Here is a 22,443-nt window from a genome sequence, read left to right on the forward strand (position 1 = left end):
CTCACTCCCTCCTTCAAGACCAGACCTGGCCTGCGAGCCGAAGCCCTGGGCTTGGTGGAGTAGGAGGTGCCAGGGCAGGGTCCTGCGGGCAGTGAGTGCCCTTTAGAGGTGAGGGTGCTCTCCGGCGCCCCGGGCAGAGGTGGGATGCTCCTCGGGGAGGGATGCTCCTCGGGGAGAAGAGCTGTGCCTCTCCCACTCACCCATTCCCGGGGAGTGCCCCCGACCCCTGCAGGAGACCGCCGGCTGTGAGAGTCCCGGCCCCGGGGGCTGGGGGCGGGCTGAGCCCCGGCCCCGGCTCACCCGCCGGGGGCGGGCTGAGCCCCGGCCCCGGCTCACCCGCCCGGGGCGGGCCGGCCCTGCCGCCCCTCCCCTCCCCTCCCCGCCCCCCAGGCCGTGCCGATCCCGCCGCTTCGAGCCGAGCCGAGTCGAGCTGAGCCGAGCCGTGCCGATCCCGCGCGCCGAGCCGAGCCGAGCCGAGCCGAGCCGAGCCGAGCCGAGCCGAGCCGAGCCGAGCCGAGCCGAGCCGAGCCGAGCCGAGCCGAGCTGCGCTGCCGGCGCTGAGCGGGCACCATGCGCACGGGGTGAGCGCCGGGGCTGCGGAGCGCACCGGGCCCCTGGAGCCGTCGGGGATGGGGGGGGCACAGGTAGTGCGGGAAGCACGGAGCCGCCGTGGAGAGGCGGCGCCGGGAATCTGGAGCCACTGGGGAGGGAGGCACCGGGACCCTGACACAGGACGAGGGAGGGAGCCGCCGGGGAGGGAAAACGAGGACCCTGGGGGGCGGGGGGTCCTCGGTGTAACCATGGCGGGACTCCAGGAACACCGGTACCGCGGGGACACCGGGGAAGGCTGGCACCAGCACCGGGAAGCTGCCGGGCTGGGAGGCACGAGTAGCGCGGGAAGCCGGTGCACACGAGGGGCTGGGGGGGTACCAGGACCCTGAAGCCGCCGGGGCTGGGGGTCCCGGCTGTGACCGTGGGAGGACCTCGGGGTGGGGCTGGAGGCCGGGGGGCGCCCCACATTCGGCAGGAGGGTGGGTAACCTCTCTCTCCCCTTCCCTTCCCTCAGGTGCCCCCCACCGCGGCTGCTGCTCGGGCTCTTTGTCCTGCTGGTCCCCGCTGCTTCCCAGGAGCCGGGTAACGTGCACGGGGTGCTGCGGGATGCTGGGGAAGGGAGTGCCTGCCGCCGTACCCAGGGTTCTATACCTCCTCCCTGTCCTGAAGCCCCCCATCGCCTGGGAGGCTCTCCCCAGCAGGAATGGGGACTGGAGTCTCCTCTCCAGCCAAATGCTGCGCGCAGTTTTGATTCCCGAAGCTGAGGGTGATTCCTTCAATGGCCGCATCTCTTGTGGCTCCCGAGCCAGGGGGTCCCGTGTGCTCCATCCCATCAGCGGCCAGGGATGCTGGGGAAATCCTTGACTGCAGTTCCCTGGGAGGGGAGTGGTTTGTCAGGTCCGTGCTGGCTGTGGGACAGGCAGGATGGCGTTGCCCCAAAGTGGCTGTGCTCCATATGTTAGCGTTTTCTTCACGAATCCTCCCTGTGGCTGCATGTCCTTGGAAGTGTTATGAGTGGTCGGGAGCCTCGAGCGTATGCCCTGGGGATGCAACACCTCCCATACTCTTCTGGGCTTTTCCCTGCCTTCAGGGGCTCCCTGTAACATCCCACTTCTCAAGCTGCTGGTGTGCCGGGAGAGGGGAATTCAGTGCTGACTCAGCTCTCCAACCCTTCTTTCCCCACGAGGCACATGAGCCGGTTCTCCTACTGCCTGTGTTTCTGGTGAACTTTACCTCCCTGACAGGAAAGCTTCCTGCCGGCTGCCAGGCGGGATGAAAGCCCTCCTACCCTTGCAGCCGGTCTCTGGATGCGTGCCCAGTGCCTGGAGGCAGGAACAACCACTGCTGGCACAGAGAGCCCCCACTTGGATCCCAGGAACCCCAACTGCCAAAGCCACTGAGCTGCAAGTGACAATCCAAAAACAAGGATAGAGTGGATTTTCTCTGGGGTAGTGGTCTGGTCTTCGTCTTGTGCCAGCATGGTGTGAAGCATCACTTGTGTCCCTCTCTGCTGTCCCAGGCTGGGCATGACGTTTCTGTTAGTGGCATCCCCAGGTACAGGCAAACTGCAAGTCGGCCGTGAAATTGGTGGATTATTTACTGGAGCAAGGCTTTGTGTCATCTAGGAACAGCTCTGGCACTGTTCTGTGGGCAGTAGGGTCAGCTGTGGAGGGAAAGAGGCTGGCTGGGGCAGCGGGGATGCCCAGCACTCCCAGAGCTCGTCTGGGAACGCTAGGAGAAGCTCTCCAAGTGCCCTGGGCTGCATTTATGATGCCGCTTTCAGTGGCGTGGGTGCCTCCCCAGGGACCGCAGGAACAAAGCTCCCCTTGGAGATCTGCAGACATGGGAACATCGTTCCCATGTGAAATCCTGAATTGGCTATTTTAGGTCCCTGGAGACTGTCCAGTGCAGCCAAGCTGAGCTGGAGGGCTGGGCACTGCTTTAATAGTGTGTACTCAGAGTTATCCATGCCCTTCCCATCCTCTCCCATCAGCATCCTTGGGCACTCAGGGCTGGCCAGGACCCGCTGCTGGAGGTGCATCCTCCAGCTTTGGGAAGCCACACTGGGGGCCCCCAGGAGGTTCCCCAGGGCATGCAGAGGGGATGTGTGCTGGGGGAATGCAGCCGGCGCCGGTCACCACTGGCAGGGAGGTGCCCGTCTCACCCAGCTGACTTGGCTGTCTCCCAAAGGCAGGCTGCAGATCGGGTTTTAAAGGAATTCAGTGGGTTGGTGTGGCTTCTTTTCATTCTCTTCTTTTTTTTCTTCCCCCCCTTCCCTTGGTTCAATGTCCAAGGACTGCAGGGCCTGTTCTGCCAGCCTGCCTTTGTGATGGCTTCTGGGGAATGTTTGCTCCAAAGGCTGTCCTGGCATGGAGATAACCTTACTGTTTATCTGCCTGCCTTGCAAATTTGGGGGCTTAGCTGACCCAAGCTGTGCTGGCCTCTTATCACTGGATCTCTGGGATTCCTCAGGAAGGGCACATAGCCATGAGGAGTAGCGTGAGGATGCTGCCACAGGTCTGGTCTGGCGAGTGTGGGGGGAATCACAAATAGGTCTATGAGTGACCTCAAGCATGGGTGGGGTCAGACGCTGGGAAAATCCCCATTCTGGGGGGGCAATCCTGTGCCAGGTCCCTGGATAGGGGTGATCTGCTGGCCAGGCCACTTCTGGTGATAGAAGCAATCATGCATTGGAACAGACTGCCCAGGGAAGTGATGGAATCACTATCCCTGGAAGTGTTTGAAAAATGTGTAGATGTGGCTCTTGGAGACATGGTTTAATGGTGGAACTGGCTGTGCTGGGTGAGATCTGATGATCTTGGAGGTCTTTTCCAACTGTAATGCTTCCACGATTCTGTTATCTTCTCTCACACTGAACTTCTGTGCTTCAATTTGGGGTTGGGAGGAGCCCCAAAAGCAGCCCCAGCTCTCTGCTGTGCTGCTGCTGAGGGTGCAGTCAGCCCCTGGGAATTCAAGCTGCCTTCTCCCACTGTTATGGACAACAGGTGCTGGAGCTGCAGGTTGAGAGGCTCATTCCTGATAATTTCCATCCCCAGTGGGCTGTGGGTCCTTCTGGCTGGGATTCCCCACAAGCAATCGCTGTGCAAAGTGATTTACAGCCTGTGGCACAACTGCTCTGCTGTCAGCACCTGGTGGTGTTAGACAGGGGGATCAGAGCTTTCCTAGCATTATTTTAGGAATTTCTTCAAAAGACATGAGGGAATTGGCTGTGGGCAGCACCCAGCATCGTGGCTTTGGCTTGGGCAGGGCTGGCACCTCTCAGCTCTGACCACTGAGTGTCGTTTGACCGCTGAGGTTCCCAGCAGGGGCTGGAGGAGCTGGGGAGGATGCTGTGCTCCAGAAGCTCCTTAGGCTCTTCACCTCCTTATCAGCTGGCAGGACTGCTGTTTGCAAAACCTTATCTGTGCCGTGGGAGCTCCTGGGGAGAGGGAGCTGCCCAGGCTGCCGGCAGCTGGAAGGAGACAAGGCTGTGGGCATCTCCCTGCAGCATCTCTGAGTTCCTGGTCCATCATCCTGGCAGGTGGATCCCATCCCTCCTGCCTGTCCCAAGGAGGTGGCAGCAGGAATGGAGTAGCTATGCTTGGGTGGTGCTTTAGGGCTGGAAATTAGGTTTAAAAAGAGACTGAGTAATCCTGCAGAGTGGCTGTGCTCTCTGGCAGGAGCTTGCTTCCATTGAAGCCCACAACCTTTTCAAGCCCTAATTTTTCCATTACTTCCCCAGCTCTGTACCTGAACTTGGTCCTTCCACAGCATCCATTCTCCCAGAGCTCTTGCCTTGCTTTTAGGTTTCCATGTGGTGTCTACTGGCCCAGCGGCATGAGTGCCTGGGAGCTCTCTCCCCACTGCTGCGTGTCCCTGGAGGGTTGGAGAGCTGCTCTTCCCTGTGGCCACTAGAAAACCCTGCCCATACACTTCCATATTCTGGAGAAGCAGGGTTTTTTTTTTTTTTTTGCTCTGAAGAGCAGCCTCTCAGTGACACTGTTCCCTATTTATTTTGGCCTGCAGCTGGACTAACCTCTCCTTCCAGTGTTTATGGCGACAAAACTTGGGTGCTGTTAAGCAGCAAATCCAAGCCCCTGGAGAAAACATTTTGCAATCCTGCTTCAAGCGTCACTGCATGGCTTAAAAACTCCCTGAGCAGAAAAAACTGTGCAGATGGGAAACTGGCTTTGCTCTTGGGGGGTTGTCACCACTTTTTTATGAGGAGGCAGGAGCATGTGGAGCCAGGGGAAAGGACTCATCCAAGGCTGCATCCTCTGATATAAAAGAGGGAGAGAGACTTTTTACATGAGCCTGGAGTGACAGGCCAAGGGTAAATGTCTTCACACTGATAGAGGGGAAGGTTGGATGGAATATTGGGAAGGAATTCTTCCCTGTGAGGCCCTGGCACAGGGTGCCCAGAGAAGCTGTGGCTACCCCTGGATTCCTGGAAGTGTTCTAGGCCAGGTTGGATGGGCTTGGAGCACCTTGGAAGAGTGAAAGATGTCCCTGTCCATGGCAGGGGGTAGAACAAGGTGAGATTTGGTGTCCCTTCCAACCCACCCCATATTCTGTGACAGGGACACCACGTCTCTTCTGCACCACTCTGGCCTGTCATTACTGTTAGGGATGATGCTCTAAACCCTGGAATAACAATCCCAGCCAGCGCACTGTCTTTTTCCCAAACTCCTGATAGTTTACCAAGAAAAGAATTAATTCTGGCATTTCAGTAGAGAGTTCAAAGTACTGAAGGAGACATCTGGGATTAAGTATTGATGTATATCAGCAGCCCAGAGGTATGGGATTAATAAAACACTCTAATGATTCTTCTGTTGTATCTGATGACATTTGGGAAAGCATTGGAGAGGAGTCCTTTCCAAGAGCATGCTGCAGTCTCTCTGAGTGTGCAAGCCTGGAGACAATGTCTTGCATGTTAGGAAGAAATTCTTCCCTCTGAAGGTGTCATGGCACTGGTACAGGCTGATGAGAGCAGCTGTGGCTGCCCCTGGATCCCTAGAACTGTCCAAGGCTGGGTTGGACGGGGTTTGGAGCAGCCTGGGATGGTGGAAGGTGTCCCTGCCCACGGCAGGAGGTGGGACTTTAAGGTTCCTTCCCACCCAACCCACGCAGTGAGGTTCCATGTTGGATGAGTTCCTCCTTACCCCATGTCCCAGCTTCCTCTCTGCCAGCTGTGGGGGCTCTCTGCCTGGCTCTTGTGTCCTCCAGACACATTCCTCATCATTTGGGTAGCGATGTGTGTGGAGCAGCGCTGCTGCTGCCCTCGGGAGGATGTGCCCATTCCTGCTGATGGGCGGGAGGTGGTGCGGGGGAAACCTGCGATGATTTCAGCTGGTGCTAAGTCCCCTTAAATCCTGGGCATCGGGGAGAAGTCCCTGACTTTGTGGGTGGAGGAAGGCACGTGGTAGCAGCAGTGTGTGTGGCTGTTGGTGTCGGACTTAGTTAGCCTGGGGAGCTCGTTGCCAAAGATATCATTGAAGCACAAGGAGCTAAACAGGTTTAGAAAATGGTTTTGAAATTTGTACAGCTACCAGAGGCTCTGGCATTGCCTCCACACCTTCAAGGTGTAAGCGTGGTTAATTAGCCCTTTGGGAGTGAAGGGGTGGATGGCTTTGACCTCCTAAGGAGTGTTGGAATGAAGCAGGACACTGACACCCCCTGGGCTGTGGGCTGGGGCTGCTTGAGGGTCAAGGCTCCAGAGGCTTGCTGTGCTCCTGGCTCTGACCGGCAGCGCCGTTTGGCAGCAGCAGCCCCAGCACTGGGGCTTTCTCAGCAAGCAACATCTGGTCCGGAACATCCCGTGTCTTAAAAAGGTTGCTTTTGCAGAATTTTTATTGGGTTTTTTTTTGGCATCGCTTCCCAGCCCTTTTCTAAGATGGAAATTGGTCATTAGTGGATTTTATAGTAGTTTTATTTTATTCTCAAGCTTAGCTTGCTGTTTCCTCCTCCCCTGGGGACTGTAAGATCTGGCTGTTCCTCTGACCTTGTCCCCAGGTTGTGGGAGTCTGCTCAAACAATCCAGGGTAGGAATAGGAGTTGGAGCGCCTGGAACCCAGCATTACCATCCTCACGCTCTTCCCGCTGTCACCACTGGCATAAATCTCTGAGAGCCCAATGGTCCTTGAAGCTACCTCTGAGTTTATAATTCCTAATTTAGCCACTTGCCTTCCCTTTGGAAAACACAGTAATCAAACCAATTTATTCTTTTACACCCTCCTCACTAGTCTATAACTTAATGGAGTTGGAGATTGTTGATAAACAGCAACTTTTTGATAATCCCCAGATAAGCTTGTGGTGCTCACTTGTGGCATGGTGGGAAGGCATCTGTACAGCTTATTCCTTCCTCTGGGGTCCCAAAATGCTTTCCAGAGGGGCCTGGGGACCTGGGACATGTGGGTGACATGGAACCCCTGGACACATCGTACAACCCTATCAGTGATGCCAGCATCTCCCCAGCTGTGTCCCAAACTGGAGAAGCACCCTGTCGTTCTGGGAGCTGGATCTCAGGGGGGGTACTGAGTGGGTACTCCCACTCAGGTGGGAGTTGGTGGAGTAGAAACCTGCAATGATTCCAGGGAGCACTAAGTCCCATCGGATATCAACGTGGGAGAGGAAGTGCCAGCCCCAGGCACTGTGGGCGGAGAGAGAGGTGTGTGACAGCAGCACGTCTGTGATTTTTGGCTTTTACTGTAGATTCTTTGAATGGTTTGGCTTGGAATGGACCTCAAAGCCTGTCTCGTTCCACCCCCTGCCATGGGCAGGAACACCTTCCACTATCCCAAGTGGCTCAGACTTCAGGATTTCATTAACCAGTTGTTACTTCTAGAGCTGCTCTGGGCACATCTTTTTGGTGGGGAGATGGGGATGTCAGGCCAAGAAGGCGGAGAGTGTGTGTGTGTCCTGGCATCCCCCATGCCTGTGTGTGGTACCCAGTGGGCTGAGCTGGGCTCTTGATCAGAGTCTAATCCCACCAGGATTCTCCTGGTGCTGGGCTGGATGGAGATATCAGACAGTTCCCTCCCAGCTAGGATGCAATGGGGTCGTGGGCCTGGCTCCCTCTGGGTGCCAGGGGGATGGGAATCCTCATGGCATCCTTCAAGGCCGGGCTGCCAGCCCGGCTCCAGCCAGCCCTTGGCTGATGCTGACACTGATGGCTCCTTTCCCACATTCTCCTTGGGCTCAGCCGAAAGAGTTAAGGAAGCCACTGGAGAGGGGCCCCCAGAGGCAACTGCTGGAGGTAATAATCTTCCTTCGTCTCTTTCTTCTTTTCCCCTGCTAATTGCGGAGTTGACATCGTCCCCTCTCATGAAAGGCTCTTTTGTCAGCCGAGTTGCTGGGCAAAGCTCGGGTTTGGCAGCAGGTTTTGAGCCCCGGGCCGGCTCCGGCTCCTGCACAACCCTCTCCGGCGGCAGGTAGTGAAATGACTCTTTCAGCGACAGCGATGTCCCTCCCTCTTTGGCTCCCATCTGAAACAAAGCCTAACACCTGAACAGCGACAAAATGAAACACCTAAACAGCGACAAAAATCCCTCCTTTTAGCCAACGGGCCTGATTTTCAGCCGGTTTCACCTCGGCGGCAGAGGGAAAGGTCAGCCCGTCTAGACTCTAATCCGACAAGTGTTGTATTTCTTCCCGCGGGTGTCCCAGCAACGGGATTAACCCTCAGTGCGGGCGGACATTGGCGAGGTTCCACTCCATCCTGGCCTGGTGGCCTGCATGTGTCTGGCCGGGCAGCCCCAGAGGTGGGCTGGGCTCTGGTCCCGCTCCTTGTGCCTGCCCCGGGCTCTGCCAGCGGCTCCTGGTGCCCAACATCAACCCAGCGGCTGGGGAACTGAGAATACCGGTGGTGGAACAGGCTTGTGGATATTTGTTCCACCCCAGGGGTGGGTGGGCCTCTGGTGAAGCACTTCTGCCCCAGGAAGGACACCAGGCCTGGTTTGGGGACCACACTGGAGTGGGATGCTCCACACCAGCACCGTGGGACAGCCTGTGTCGCTGTAAATCTGCCTCTCACAGTGAAAATGGGTCTCCCAGTGCATCCCCTGATCCCAATGCTCTGATCTCCCTCCCAGAACATTCCTTGCCTCCCAGGGCTCTGGTCTCCCACTACATCCCCTGTATCCCAGCACCTGGGTCTCCCAGGACATCCCTCCCTCAGTTCCAGCTGTGTAGGGGTGGCTGTTAACCCCTGACACCCCTCTGGCCTCGGGGCAGCAACAGCAGTAAACAGCAGCAGCACCAGTAAAAATGTGTCTGTTTGGGTCAGGAGCAAAAATACCCCCCTTCATTCAGCTATTTAATCTTTTTATCTCTCTGCTGCTGCTCCATCACCTGATGGCCCCCGTTTGCCTCCAGGTGTTACTGGTGGAGTCTCCCTGCCCGTGTGCAGCCAGTGCCAGAGCTCAGCACCCAAACATCTGAGGGGTGCCTCCCAGTGGGTGCTGTGCATCCAGAGCCCCCACATCCGTGGCACAGCTGCCTGATAACATTGTTCCACTTCAGTCTTTTTCAGCCTTTCCTCTGCTTTCCCGGTGGCCCCTTTCCGGGCTTTCTTCTGCCTTCTTTCCTTCTGAAGTGGCCAGCCAGGGCTTCTCCCAAGGGCCGTGCAAGCTTTGCTGTTCCCCCCATCCCACTGAACTCTGATGTTCCCAAGTGCGGGGTGCAAAGGAGCCAAAAGGGGTTTGGAGAGCACAGTCTGGGTTTAATCCTTGCTGTTGCGATGAGAGGGGCCAGGAGCTGGCTCCCAGTGCAGCCCCAGGAGCTCCTGCAGCCTCCAGCATCCTCCAAAGTGAGGTGCTGGTCCCAGGGCAAGGCTGTCTCAGAACTGCTGGAGCCTCAGTGCTCAGGCTCTGCACCCTGCAAACGGCCCCACACTTTAATGAGGAGCTGGCTAAAGCTGGTGAGGCTGTGGGCCTGGGAGAAGGGGGGTCCATTCCCCCAAATCCCAGCTGGGTGCTCTGGAGTCAGGCTGCAGCTTGCCCGGAGTCCCAGAGCGTAGCTCCTGCCTACGTGGGATTTTTTTTTTTCCCTGCAGCTGGAGCAGGTTAAGTGGGGTTTTAGAAGCGTTTTCTTTTCTCCTGGGTGCTTAAAACAACAAAAAATAAAATCCCAGCCTGGCAAGTGACACTGCTGCTACAATGAAGGGAAGATTTATGGGGATTTTTTTTTAACTTTACAGGTCACTGCTAGTATTTGTGGAATTGGCTTTGCTGCAGGAAAAACTGGTTTCCAACATGCCCACTAGGAAGAAACTTCTGCAATCGTGTAATTAAAATGCAGAAGAAAATAAAATAGCAATATTTAAGTAGATGCCAGAGGAGCTGGTGCTCGTAGCTGGATCCTTTGGAGGCTGTGTGTGTCCTCTGCCTTGTTCTGACCTTGGCTATGCTGCTTGTAGCCTGTGGCAGGAAAAAAAAGGGGCTTTTTTTGCACTTTTTCTGGGCTTTCTGGCTCCTGCACCAGCCTGCAAAAGCAGAAAAAAAAAATCTACATTTTGACCATGGGAATGTTTTAATCCATCTTGAGGCAGTTTACAGATTTTTTTTTATCACCATATCTGAGCTGGGGCTGGCACCAAGATGAACTCCTGTTAGGCAGGGAATGTTGGGACTGTGACTCCTCCATCCCTTAAATTAAAAATTATGGATTTGACTCATCCCCATCCTCTTGCAGTAGAACAGCTGCAGCCTGCAGGGTATCATCCTGGGGGTCTTGGCTCCCTAGAACTTTTAAACAGGAGAGGGAAACTCTGCTTCCATAGGATCATTTTTGGGGGGGTTGTTTTTATGTGGGTTTTGTTGGTTTTGGTTTTTTGTTTGTTTGTTTGTTTCCAGAAAATATTCACTGCTTAGACTTGGATGTTTGGGATGTGTATATTTTTTCATCTGGGATGGTGATATGAGAAAAGACCCCCTCACTTTTGGGGCACCCTGAACCCAAAGCGTGGCCATCAGGAACAAAGCCATCCCAAATCCCAGAATGCCAGGTTTAGGTTGGAAGGAACCTTAAAGTTCATCCAGTCCCCACCCCTGCCAGGGCCAGGGACACCTTCCATTGTCCCAGGCTGCTCCAAGCCCCAGTGTCCAACCTGGCCTTGGACACTTCCAAGGATCCAGGGGCAGCCACAGCTGCTCTGGGCACCCTGTGCCATGGCCTGCCCACCCTGCTGGGGAGGATTTCTTCCCAATATCCCATCCATCCCTGTCCTCTGGCACTGGGAAGCCATTCCCTGTGTCCTGTCCCTCCATCCCTTGTCCCCAGTCTCTCTCCAGCTCTCCTGGAGCCCCTTCAGGCTCTGAAGGGGCTCTGAGTCCTCCTTCTCTGATGATGCTGAAACCCCACCTGGGCATGGTCCTGTGCACCCAGCAGGTGAGCCTCGAGCCTGCTTCAGCAGGGCTTGGATTTGCCAATCTCCAGAGGTGCCTTCCCAGCCCCAGCCTCCCGGGACCCTGGGATGGACCCTGTGAATGACGTCTCCCCGCAAGCCTGCTCAGCCTTCCCAGCCCGCCCCCCCATTTGAACTCTCTGGTATGTGAATTTTTGCTAGTGTCAGAGGGTCGGTGGCTGCAAAATCCCTCCCGGTTAAAGGCGGGGGAATACCAGTGTGTGGGGCTTGGGATAATTAACAGTTGTCAGCAAAACAATGGTGACATTGTAGGGCAGGAGTAAAGGGAAAGGGCCCCTGTCTTGAGAGTAATGTTACTTTTCTATTTAAGTTGCCATAGTCTTTGCTGAGAAATGGCCCTATTCTCTCTAATTCTCCCCTTCAGGCATGCCTGCTGGGCTTTTTTTGTGTGGTTTGGATTTTTTTTTTAACCCCTTATCATCCCAGGAAACAGCTTGTGGGTACCCATCTTGGTGGTGCTGTGCTGCAGGGATGCCCTTGGTTCATGGCATTGTGCCGGTGGGCTGAGCAGCTTTGCTTTGGAATGCTGAAGCCTGGGATGGTGCCTGGCTGTGGTATCATCCCTGTGTTCAGGAGGGGGCAAGCCTGATTTGGAATCTCTGTCTTCAAGCTCTGCCTATATGCTGTCTCCATGCAAGCAGGGACACAAATTACACCCCTCCTTGTTCTTGGCACCTCTCCTATTACAGGTGGTGAACCTCAGTGCATTAAAGCTGTTTATTGTGTTGTATTTTGCTTTAAAACCAAGTGACTTGTAGAAAAAAGGAATAATTGGTCAAATACTGGCTCTAGTTCTTGGTTGAAAAGGGATGATGTGAGTTCTGGTTTCATCCAGCTCCTGCTGGCTTTCCCCAGTGCTTGCTTGGAGCAGCAAAGGATCACCCACCTGTTTGGCCCATTTACTATCCATCTCCAAGGCTGTTTGGACTTTCTCAAAAGATCTAAGTTTTCCTCCTTAAATACTTGTGGAGACATGGCAGGGAAAGGGGGATTTCAGCCTTGGCTGATATCAAGTTTTCATCGCTCAACTTGATTTCAAGGCGTTCAATTGATTGATTTCTCATTGTGGCATTGGGACGTGTGGAGTTGGGTGGGTTCAAGGCCTGGGTGCTGCTTTCCCTTTTCCAGCTGCCCCTTATCCAGGCTGTTCATGACCCCAGCATCCACTCCCAAAGGGCCTGCCAGGCACCTCTCCCTGACATGTCCCCAATTCGAGGGCCCAAGAGGTCCAGCACAGAGCACGGTGCCCCACAGACAGCAGACAGCCCGGGATGAGATGCAATGGGATGTGACAACAAAGCACGATGGCCAAGGTTGGCTGCCTGGTGCAGAGGAAACTTTGGAAAGAGCCAAAACTTTGAAAATGCTGCCAAAGTCAGCGGCACAGGCGAACTATTGTCTGAGGAGTGCAAAGAAGTGGAAGGACCACAGAGAGGACACGGAGTCTTATTACGAGCACAGCTGGGGGCTTCCAAGCCAAACAAAGTCCCCTGCACTGCAGGAGGGCAGCGCTGACAAGAGCCAGGCTGGTTGGATGAGCTGGAGATTGCAGCTGAAATCCCAAAACAAACCCCCCTCCCCGATCCCCCTTTTCCTGTCCATTCCTTAAGAAAATAGCGTTCCTCACCACCTGGCCCTGCAGCAAGCGTGTGAGCTTGGATTCTGTTTGCCACACGCTGTGTTGAGGATGAGATTAATAACCTGCCAGGTGGTTTTCCTCCCTGAAAATCCATAGCAAGGCTCCATAAAGCATCCATGAGCTGTGGCAGTTGCCTGCTGCAGCAGCACGCACCAGCTGGCACCCAGCATCCCTGGGTGGGGCTGGACAGCTGCTGTTCCACAGGGTGGAGGCTGTGATGCTCCGTTGTAGCTTCAGGTACATCGCTTGGTAGCTCTTCTGTATTTTGTTTGGTGATTTGAGGTTTTTAAGTTGTATTGGTGTTTTCTTTGCTTCTGAAGTCCTGGAAAACAGCTGGGGATGGACAACTCCCAGCTTTTTTTGCATAGGCTTCAAAGCTGGTGCTGGGTTACCTGCTGACAGTGCTTTGTTTCTCTGTCACATTGGAGGGTTAAAATCCTGGCATGGTTAAGGGACATCATTGGCTTGGAAAGCTTTGTTTGAGCTCTGGGGACACGTACCCCACCTGAGTGCCTTGTCCTCCTCTGATTCTCTGGTTGGGATGGCATCAAGTTGGATCACAAACCCTCCAAGCTACACATAATCTGTCTAACAATGCTAACCGGGGTGCCAGGTGCATTGATTGCCCTGTATCCTTGGGGAAAGAAGTGCCTGGGAATGGGAATGCATTCCTCCCTGTTCCTCAGGGAGACGGCAACCAACACCCTCCACCACTGCCTGTCCCGAGGCCGAGACAAGAATGCCAAGAACTCAATTGAAATTTGGGGCTCCCCAGCTGAGCCAGAACCTTGGTGGGGGGTGAGAAGCAGAGTCTTCTCCTGTCCAGGGAGCAATTAGTCTGCAAGATGATTTATTAACGTGGAGGAGGATGATCCAGGGGGTCGCATTCCTTCCCTTGCCTTCCCTGCCTTATCTCCAGGCTGTTGGTTGCTCTTGGGGGCAGGTGAGTGATTGGAAGCAGAGACATAGCCCCAGAGGAGGCAGGATGAGGGGGGACTGGGGGCTACAGCTCACCCCAAACTCACCTTGTGTTTTATACACCTCCCTTGGGTTTGGCTGTGCCCAAATATTGATGGTCCCTCTCCACCATCCATTCTCCCCAGGAAACCTCACAGGGTGGCCAAAGTCACTCCGGCCACAATTCTCTGCTGCCTTGTCCGCTTGTCCGTGTGGATGGGGCAGAGTAGGACACCAGCACCTCTTGGCTGTGCCTTGTCCAGCCCTACTCAGTTCTGGAGGAGGAGGAGGAGGATGCAGGTAATGACAGGGCTCTGGGCATGGCCATCCTTGTTCCCCTCCTGGGGCTATTTGATGGCTCCCGCAGGCAGTCGTGACATTTTCACGGTTTATCTTATCGAGGAATTTGCCGGGAGGATGTTTCTGGCTCTCCATGAGTAAATGTTTAGGAATGCTGCAGTCCCCTCCCCTGGTTCCAGGAGGGCTGTACCCGCCCCTGCTCCCTCCCAGGCTCTGCCCGGAGCTCGGTGATCTCAGGACTGTGTCCAGCAAAGTGGGGTCTTCTTGAGGAAGCGTCTGCGCTCTGCTCAGCCTGAGGCTCCCTCTGCTGTCCATCCATCCGTCCCTCTGCCTGTCCGTCCATCTGCCCGGCTCTTGCTGGGGGATCCTTGGGGTCGGGAGGAATTGCTGAGCTGGGCTGTGGCAGGCTCCCTGTCCTCTCCCAAAATCCTGCAGGGACAGCAACCCCAGAGAGAAACATCGGTGTGCTTTGACCACAGATGAAAAGCTGCAGGTCTTGATGACAGGCTCTTTTTTCCTATTTCTATCTATTTTCCCTTCCCCACCCTTTTTTTTTTTTAACCTATTTTTACTCCTATTTTCTCTTTTCAGTTTCCTTTCTTCTCCTTCTTTTTCCTCTCTTTTTGTCTTTTTTCTTCCATCTTTTTTCCTTTTTCTTCCCCTCCCCTTCCCCCCTCTTGCCTTGTCCTTCTCTCTTTTCCTCCTTCTCATCCCCTTCTTCTCTTTTTTCTCTTTCTTCCCCCCCCTTTTCCCCCTCTTCTTTTTTCCTCTCTTTTGTCCTTTCTCCCCTCTTTTCTCTTTCCTTCTCTCTCCTTTCCTGTTCTCATTTTCCACTTCTTCCACTTCCCCCACACATTTTCCTCCACTTCCCACTCTTTCCTTGACTTCTCCAATCTCTTTTTTTCCCTTTTCTTCTTTCCCTCTTCCTTCTCTGTCATTTTCCCTTTCTCTTCTCCCCACTCTCTTTCCCCCCACCTTCTTCCCCCAATTTCTTTTCCTCCCATCTCCACTCTTTTCCCCCACCTCTAGTTTTTTCTCTCTTTTCCCCTTTCCCCCTCTTTCCCCCCTTTTCCCCCCTCTATTCTTCTGGCCCAGGACTGAGCCCTCTGTGTCTTCTTAGGGCAGCCCAATCCCCCTTTTCCTGAGGAACCATGTTGCAGCACCAGATGCCAGACAGTTTTGGAAAGATACAGTCAGCCTCTTTGGGAGGGAACTGGGACCAGGGTGAGGGTCCAGTTTTGCTTTTCAAGAAGTCCAAGGTTATGGCAAGCTGACAGCAGCATCTCATGGAGTGTGCAAAGTGGTTTAGGGAGTCTTTAGCCTGGAGGAGGCAAAACCAAGGTGTTCTCCCTACTCTGCCAGCAAGCCAGCTGCCATGGCTTCTCCCTGGGGGAATACTTCTCCAAAATATTTCACAAGCTGGTGCCTTCCTGCCTGGCTGCTTGGCCAGTGGCAGAGCTGGTTGCACTGGACCAAGATGCTCTAGTGCCACCTCTGCCACCAGCCCACCCTCAGGGCACCTAATTTGGAAATCCCTTTCTGGGGATGCCCCAGCCCTGGCTCCTTCCCAAGGAGCTTGCGAGGAGGTGTGCAGCGAAATGAAGATCATTGACTTAATGAGGGTGTCCCACAGGATTGCTGCTCCACTCTGCTGTCATGAGCTGCCTAATTCCAGCAGGAGGGAGAAGCAGAAATTTCTTTGGCTGGGCATCCTGCCTGCACATGCTTGGGGTACCTCAGCAGGGTGCTGCTGCCCAAATCCTGGCAGCTCATGGGGGCATGTGATGCTCCCAACCCTGGAAGCTGCACAGCTCTGGGGCGGGGAGAGGCTCTGGGAACACCAAGGTTTTCCATCCCACCAGTGGCAATGGAAGCAGCAGTTACTCCTATCCCTCTCGGGTGTGCCAAGGAGTCCTGCATGGAATGGTGCCACCGCACCCTGGCCCCAGGGCAGCCAAGCCCGTCAGGTCAGGACAGGACACTCGAGAGAAGGTTGGCAGACACCTGGCTCCTTCCCCAGGCTGATGGAAGTGCTGGAGTTCTGGGAGGGGGCCACATGGAAGCTCTGCCATCTGGACAAACCCGTGTCCTGTGCGGATTGGTGGGGGCTGTTCTACAGCAGGCGCCCCTAACAGCATCGGTCACGGGGAGAGCTGCTGGCAGCAGCAGCCAACTCCCATTTTCAGGGGAAAACTTGCCTGTTTTGCTTCAAAACTACCGTGGGAAATGTTGCATAAAGCAAAATGGACATCTGAGCATTTGTCTCGGTGATTTTCCTGAATATTTTTAAACTGGAGCATCAGCTCCGGCATGTGGAGATCTCCACTCTGTTGGACCACAGCACACTCTGACCTTTCTGGTCACACACAGCCAAGGGGAGCCAAAATTGTCACCTCCCCATCAAAACTCTGTCTCAGGGACACTTCTTGAGCCATGGAGGTGACTTGCCTGGTGTCACCATGGCAGGATAGGCCCTGGGAATGCTCCATCTCTGCTTGGCCATCCCTAGGGATGAGGGGCACCGTCACCCGAGCTGGATAAGTGGATTTGGGGTAACTTTTTAAAGCAGAGGCAAAAAAAAAAAATCAAAATTTTTGGGGTGTGGGAGAGTGCCAGCGCTGCCCAGGGAAGATTTTCATCCTGGGCTCCAGGAAAACTTGTGATTGGGAAACTTGTGATTGCTCAGACCTGGCTTTGAGGTGTTGCCGGCATGTGACGTTTGGGGGGGGCAGGAAAGCTGCAGTGCTCCCCTGGCTATCCTGTGACAGCACCTGGGCAGGGGGTCCTGGCCCTGTAACTGAGCCAGGAAAGCGCCTTTAAACACTTGGCTTTGGGGACTTGTGTTTCTGGCCAGTGGAAATATTGGAAATGTTTCCTGGGATTTGTTTCCCTCCTCGTTCAGTTTTTCTCTGAGATTATAACCTTTTACTGAGGCCTGAAGTGGGGCGTCCCACCAAAGCTGGGCATCCGTGAGGACCATGTCCATGCATGACCCCACCACGTACAGCTCTGTATGCTGGTGATTTAACCAGAGCCATCAAGCAGGGAGAGCGGATTTAGGATCTTTCAGGCAGGAAGGAGTTAAACATCTAGCAGCAGCTGCTGGGACAGGCAATAGGGTGCGTCTGAAGGCTGGCTTGGCTCCCGGAGGTTTTGGGGGGCTCAGGTGAGTCCCCAGGCAGGCGGCGGGGTCCCCGAGGAGCTGTGCCAGCAGCGGGAGGCTGGCGCTGGGGAGAGGAAGGCTTGGCAGGGCCGACGCTGTGGCCACTCCTCCTGCTCTGCTCGGGTTTGAAGGGTCGAGTGCTGGAGCTTGGGAGGAGAGAGCAATGTGAGTGCTCCGAGGGTCTGGCTGAGACAGAACTCCTGCCTCTTCCCTCCTTTCCTTCCTCCAGCCTCTCTGCTCTGCTCTCGGAAGCAACAGAGCTCCTTTTCCCTTTCCAATGGCCCCACCTCGCTTGGGGTTTCTGCTCCTCCTGGCTTGCTGCTTCTCCTGCTCCGAAACACAGCTTCTGGACTGGGTTTGGGACAGCACAAAGACCACAGGAAACCCAGCAGTACTTGGTGAGGGAATCCTGGCATCAGAGCCGCCAACCTCAGCGGCAGCTCCAGCTCCCAGCCCGTCCCCAGGGATATGGGGTGACGAGGTGGCAGGAAATGTCACCACCCCACGGCAGCAGGAGCCAGATCCTGCTACAGCAGCACCCGTGGGTAAGGGAACCACAGCCAAAACCACCGAGCAGTGGGACAGGAATACCACAGGGCTGGTGGAGAGCACAGCATGGCCAAGCATCGCTCCTCTCCACAGCATGTCACCTGCCCCAGGACAGCAGGCAGCCAGCAGCCCCACTGACGACCCCCAGCTACTGGGGTCAGCGACCCTCAAGGACCCCCAGCTCCTGGGGTCAGGGACCACTGAGGACCCCCAGCTCCTGCGGTCAGGGACCACTGAGGACCTGCAGCTCCTGGGGTCGGGGACCACTGAGGACCTGCAGCTCCTGGAGAGAGGGACGACTGAGCACCTGAAGATGAGGACCACCAAAGACCCCCAGTTCCTGGGATCACTGATGCACAAGGATCTGCAGCTCTTAGAGACAGGGACTACTGAGGACCTGAAGTCGCTGGGGTCAGGGACTACTGAGAACCTGCAGCTCCTGAGGATGGGGACCACTGAGGACCCCCAGCTCCTGGGGTCAGGGACTACTGAGGACCTGCAGCTGCTGGGGTCGGGCACCACTGAGGACCCACAGCTCCTAGGGATGATGAGTACCACAGACCTGCAGCTCCTGGTGACGGGGCGCACCAAGGACCCACAGCCCTTGGGGACAGGGACCACTGAGGACCCACAGCTCCCAGGCATGAGGACCACTGAGAATCTGCAGCTCCTGGTGATGAGGAACAATGAGTTCCTGAGGACAGTGACCACCAAGAACCCAGAGCTTCTGGGGAACACTGAGAACCCACAGCTTCCGAGGACAGTGACCCCCAAAGACCCAGAGTTCCTGGGGAACACTGAGAACCCACAGTTCTTGAGGACGATGGCCACCGAAAACCCAGAGTTCCTGGGGACAGGAAGTTCTACAGCAATGGAGACACAGGTGTCCTTGCAGAGACCAGCAGGTCTCCAGCCAGGTAGTGCCCCTTTTCCTTTCTCACCAGGTGACAGTACCCCTGAGCAGGCCGTGCCATTCCAGGACCCCTTGGCACACCCTCCCCATTACTTCCATGCAGCATCACCCAACCTATGGCATGGCAGCGGCCACCCGGGGCTGGCTCTGGCCAGCAGGAATGAGAGCCAGAGTCCCCGTTGGCCTGACCAGAGGGTGGATGAGGGTGTGGATTCTCCTGCTGCTGATAACTCTGTCCCTCTGGAGTTCGATTTACTAACCGCTACCATGCAGCTCTACAGGAGTGACGGCGGGAGGCTCACATCCTTCTTTCCGGGACTGATGCCAGTGGCCAGCCGTTGCCAGCCCATCCCGACCCACCTGCCCTTCTGCAGCGTGCTGGGCACCAGCCATGTCCGATTGCCAAATTACCTTCGGCACGACAGTGAGAAGGAAATTCGGGCAGCTTTGCATGAGTGGGAGGGGCTGCTTGAGTCACGGTGCCATCACTACCTGGAGTGGTTCCTCTGCTTGCTGCTGCTCCCCGGCTGTAGCCCCTTGGTGCCCATAACCCCTCCGCCATGCCAGGGCTTCTGTGAGGCCGTCAGAGACCTGTGTTGGACTCACTTGGCTGGCAGGCGCCTGCCTCTGCCTTGCAATGCTCTCCCTGAGGAGGATGAAGGGGTTTCTTGTGTCTTTATTAATGCTTCTGCAGGTAACGTGGCAGCATCCCTGTGTTGTGTCTCCCCTGCCCAGACTCCCCCAGGGGCTGGGGGATGCTTCTGCCTTGCATCTATGGGATGCTGCCAAATCCAAAATCACTTTCCATCCAGCCTTGGCTTTTCCAAACAGAGCCAGTGAGTTTTGGCTCCCTTCACAAGACCGAGCATCACTCCCGGTGAATCACAGTGGCCAGCACAGGGGATGCTCCCCAAGCGCATCGTGCTGGCATTCAGGGCCAGTTTCCAGGTGCTGCAGGGCTTTGGGGTGTCCATCCTGGCTGGGATCAGAGCACTTGGAGAGCTGGCAGCTCCCTGCAGGAACAGGGCAAGGACCCAGACCCTGTGGCCACCCAGCCACAGCACCCTGGTGGCGAGGACGTCTCAAGGTGACCCTCAGCCATGCCTGCACGCTCCCCTCCTCCGGAGCAGCCCTTTGGGGTTAATGATTCACCCGATGGCGGCTAATGTTTGATCCCCGCTTCTTGGAAAAGGGGGAGAGGTTACTTCACCCCCAGCTTCATCATTCGGTGGCTGTGACCTTCCTGGGACCCAGACAGGGCAGGGGGGTGAGAGAAGGGAGCAGGGAGGGGGGGTGACTGGTGCTTGGAGAAATGCAGTTGGGATGAAAGCTGGAACTCCCGCCCCGCCCCTCCCCCCCCCCTCCCCCCGCCCGCCTGCCAAAGCCTCTGAATGAGGCTGTGTTCCCCTGCCGACCCCTTCGCCCTCAGGGGATGGCCGGGAGATGCCGAGGAGGAATGCCGAGACTGGGGGCTGGCAAACCAGGGTCGCACACACGGTCTCCTCGGTGTCAAAGAGGCTCTGTTCGTGGGGGGATGCACTGGGATCATGGAGATGCTTGCAGAGGAGGTGCATTCCCATCTGGGACTGCACTGTGGTTGCTCGGATGGGCAATGTCAGGAATGAGTGGGGAATGTGGGGGCTGTGGTGCACCCCATGGAGTGACTTGATGTGCTGCTGTGTGCTGGGGGTGCCCTGAATCCCACGCTGGCAGCCTGGGCTGGGGCCAGCCAGGAAGGTCATGGCAGAGTGGGAAGGTGGCTTGGGGCATCCTAGGGATGTTTCCAATGGCAGAATCACTGTGTCCAGAGACATCCCCACAGCCATCCCATGCCAGCACCAAACTCACTGTGGCCCCCACCATCTCTTCATATTCCCTGGTGCATCCCCAGTTTGCCTCAGGGATGATGTGCTGCAATATTTGGGTTCTGGATGCCCTTTGGAAAAAGCAGGTGTGGCCTGAAAGCTCTGGGAATGAGAAGGGGCACTTGGCTTTTGTAGGGGAGCAGACATTTGAAGGGGTCTCCTCTTACCCCTCTGCTCTCCAGTCCCCATCCAGCCTCTGTCACGCAGGAAAAAAGTTTTGGGAAATTTGCTTTGGGAAGTGTTAGCACCCAGCTCCCACCCCGGACTCAGGGGCGAGTGGCATGTTTGAGGAGGAGGGAGACTCCCAGAGCCGGCTGCAGCTCCAAGGGGAGAATGGTTGCAAATAGCCCTGCTAACAAAAGCCTCTTTCAGCGTGTCCAGTCATCCTGAGCCCTGGGGGGACACAGTGACTTGTCTGGTTGCAGGAATTGCAGCACTGGCTCTAACACCCGTGTGGACCCCCGGGAGGAAGCTCTGGTTTCCTTTTTTCTTAAAGCTGCCATGAATTTGGCTTCATCCAACCCCAGATAAACGCAATCCCTGCATCCTGGCATTTGCAGTTGGAATGAGCTTGTGAGGTGCTGAGCATGGAGTGACTCAAGGGTGGGTGACAGGCTGAGAGGCTGGGGGAGCCCCACTCACTCACCCCAACAGTTCTGGTGTAGGGCTGTGCACATCTGGGAGTGAAAGGGTGCTGGACTCCAGGGTCCAGAGGTTCTTCTCTAAGCAGACTGGGGAAGCCTGATCCCAGTTCAGGGCAGATGAAGGGGGTAGAACTGGTGGAAGACTGGGAAAGAGATTTTCTCCCAGTCAGGTGCTCAGTTTTGGGGTGCCAGGGTTGGGAGGGACTGGGGACTTGGGGAACAGGGTCCCTCCCAACCCTGGCAGTTTCAGAGGATCAGTGTGTCTGGCTCTGGCAGAGCAAAAGTTTGCCCCCACCTTTAGCTGGTGGCACTTCTTATGTCCCCACTGCTGGGTCCCTGTCATGGGGCTGTCACTGCGTTGGACTTGGCAGCCAGGGAGCCTGGGAATGCTCCATGTCCCAGGCTTTGGAAGAGGCACCTAGATTTTCATCACCATCCCAAGAGACGTGTTTTCCTTTTGGGCTGGGCAAGGCTGGGTTGATTCTTTCCTTTTCCTTTTCCTTTTCCTTTTCCTTTTCCTTTTCCTTTTCCTTTTCCTTTTCCTTTTCCTTTTCCTTTTCCTTTTCCTTTTCCTTTTCCTTTTCCTTTTCCTTTTCCTTTTCCTTTTCCTTTTCCTCTCCTCTCCTCTCCTCCCCTCTTTTTTTTCTTTTTAATTTTTTTCTCTGGAGAAACTACCTGGCTCCAGAGCTAAGTGGATGTTCCTGGCTGATCCTCCTGGGTTTAGCCCAGGATACCTCAAGATACACCTCTGATTTCTGCCACTCCCCATTGATCACATGAAAATCAGGGCTGGAACTGGAGACACTGAATTGTGTCAGCTCCTGCTCCTGGCTCGGGATAGGGCTGAAACTCAGCGCTAAGCATCCATTCTCAGTGCAGATCCTTCAGCAGTTTCAGAGCCAGGGTGGTTGGGTTTCCTCCCTCCCAGGAAAGGAGAGGTTAAAAAGCCTCTCCTTTGGAGCTGGCAGTGGCCCCAGGCGGTTGACATAGGAGAGGAGGAATCCAGGGCCCGGTGTGTGGGCGATGAGGATGTGCTGGCTGCCAGAACAACGGGAGTTGGCGGACACAGCGCTGGTTCACCCTCACCAGATGTTCAGCTGCGCAGGGTAGGAGAGACTGTGTCCAGCAGAACTTCCCCAATTCCCTAATTCTCAATAGGAGTTGGGAAAGGAGGCGACCTCCAAATTGAGAGCATCTGGGAAGATGAGCTGGCTTGAGCTGCATTCCCAGGGTGTTACGAGGGGATGGCTCTGATTTATTCCCATCTGGGGTGACCATAGGATCTTGTCCTGAGATGACGCGAGGGGTCACTGTGATCCCGGAATGAGTATAGATGCACCACACTTCCCCAGGGCTCCATGGTGGTTCAGCATCCTGGTGCTCCAGCAGCATCTCCCTACCATGGGCAAGACCCCTTTGGTTTTATCCCATCTCAGGG

General features: G+C 55.6%; 1 protein-coding gene across 2 annotated transcripts in view; it reads left to right on the forward strand.

Moving 5' to 3' along the window:
• The first annotated feature begins 494 nt into the window (after nucleotides 1-494).
• COL18A1 (collagen type XVIII alpha 1 chain) overlaps nucleotides 495-22,443 on the forward strand; it is a 36,056-nt gene continuing 14,107 nt past the window's right edge. For both annotated transcript variants that reach the window (XM_053947478.1, XM_053947479.1), the window contains exons 1-2: nucleotides 495-581; nucleotides 1,067-1,134. In XM_053947478.1, the coding sequence (XP_053803453.1) occupies nucleotides 571-581; nucleotides 1,067-1,134 (79 nt within the window). In that variant the 5' untranslated portion in view covers nucleotides 495-570. The remainder of the gene's footprint in view (nucleotides 582-1,066; nucleotides 1,135-22,443) is intronic.

Source organism: Vidua chalybeata, chromosome 7 (assembly GCF_026979565.1).
Source record: "Vidua chalybeata isolate OUT-0048 chromosome 7, bVidCha1 merged haplotype, whole genome shotgun sequence".
Taxonomy (NCBI): domain Eukaryota; kingdom Metazoa; phylum Chordata; class Aves; order Passeriformes; family Viduidae; genus Vidua; species Vidua chalybeata.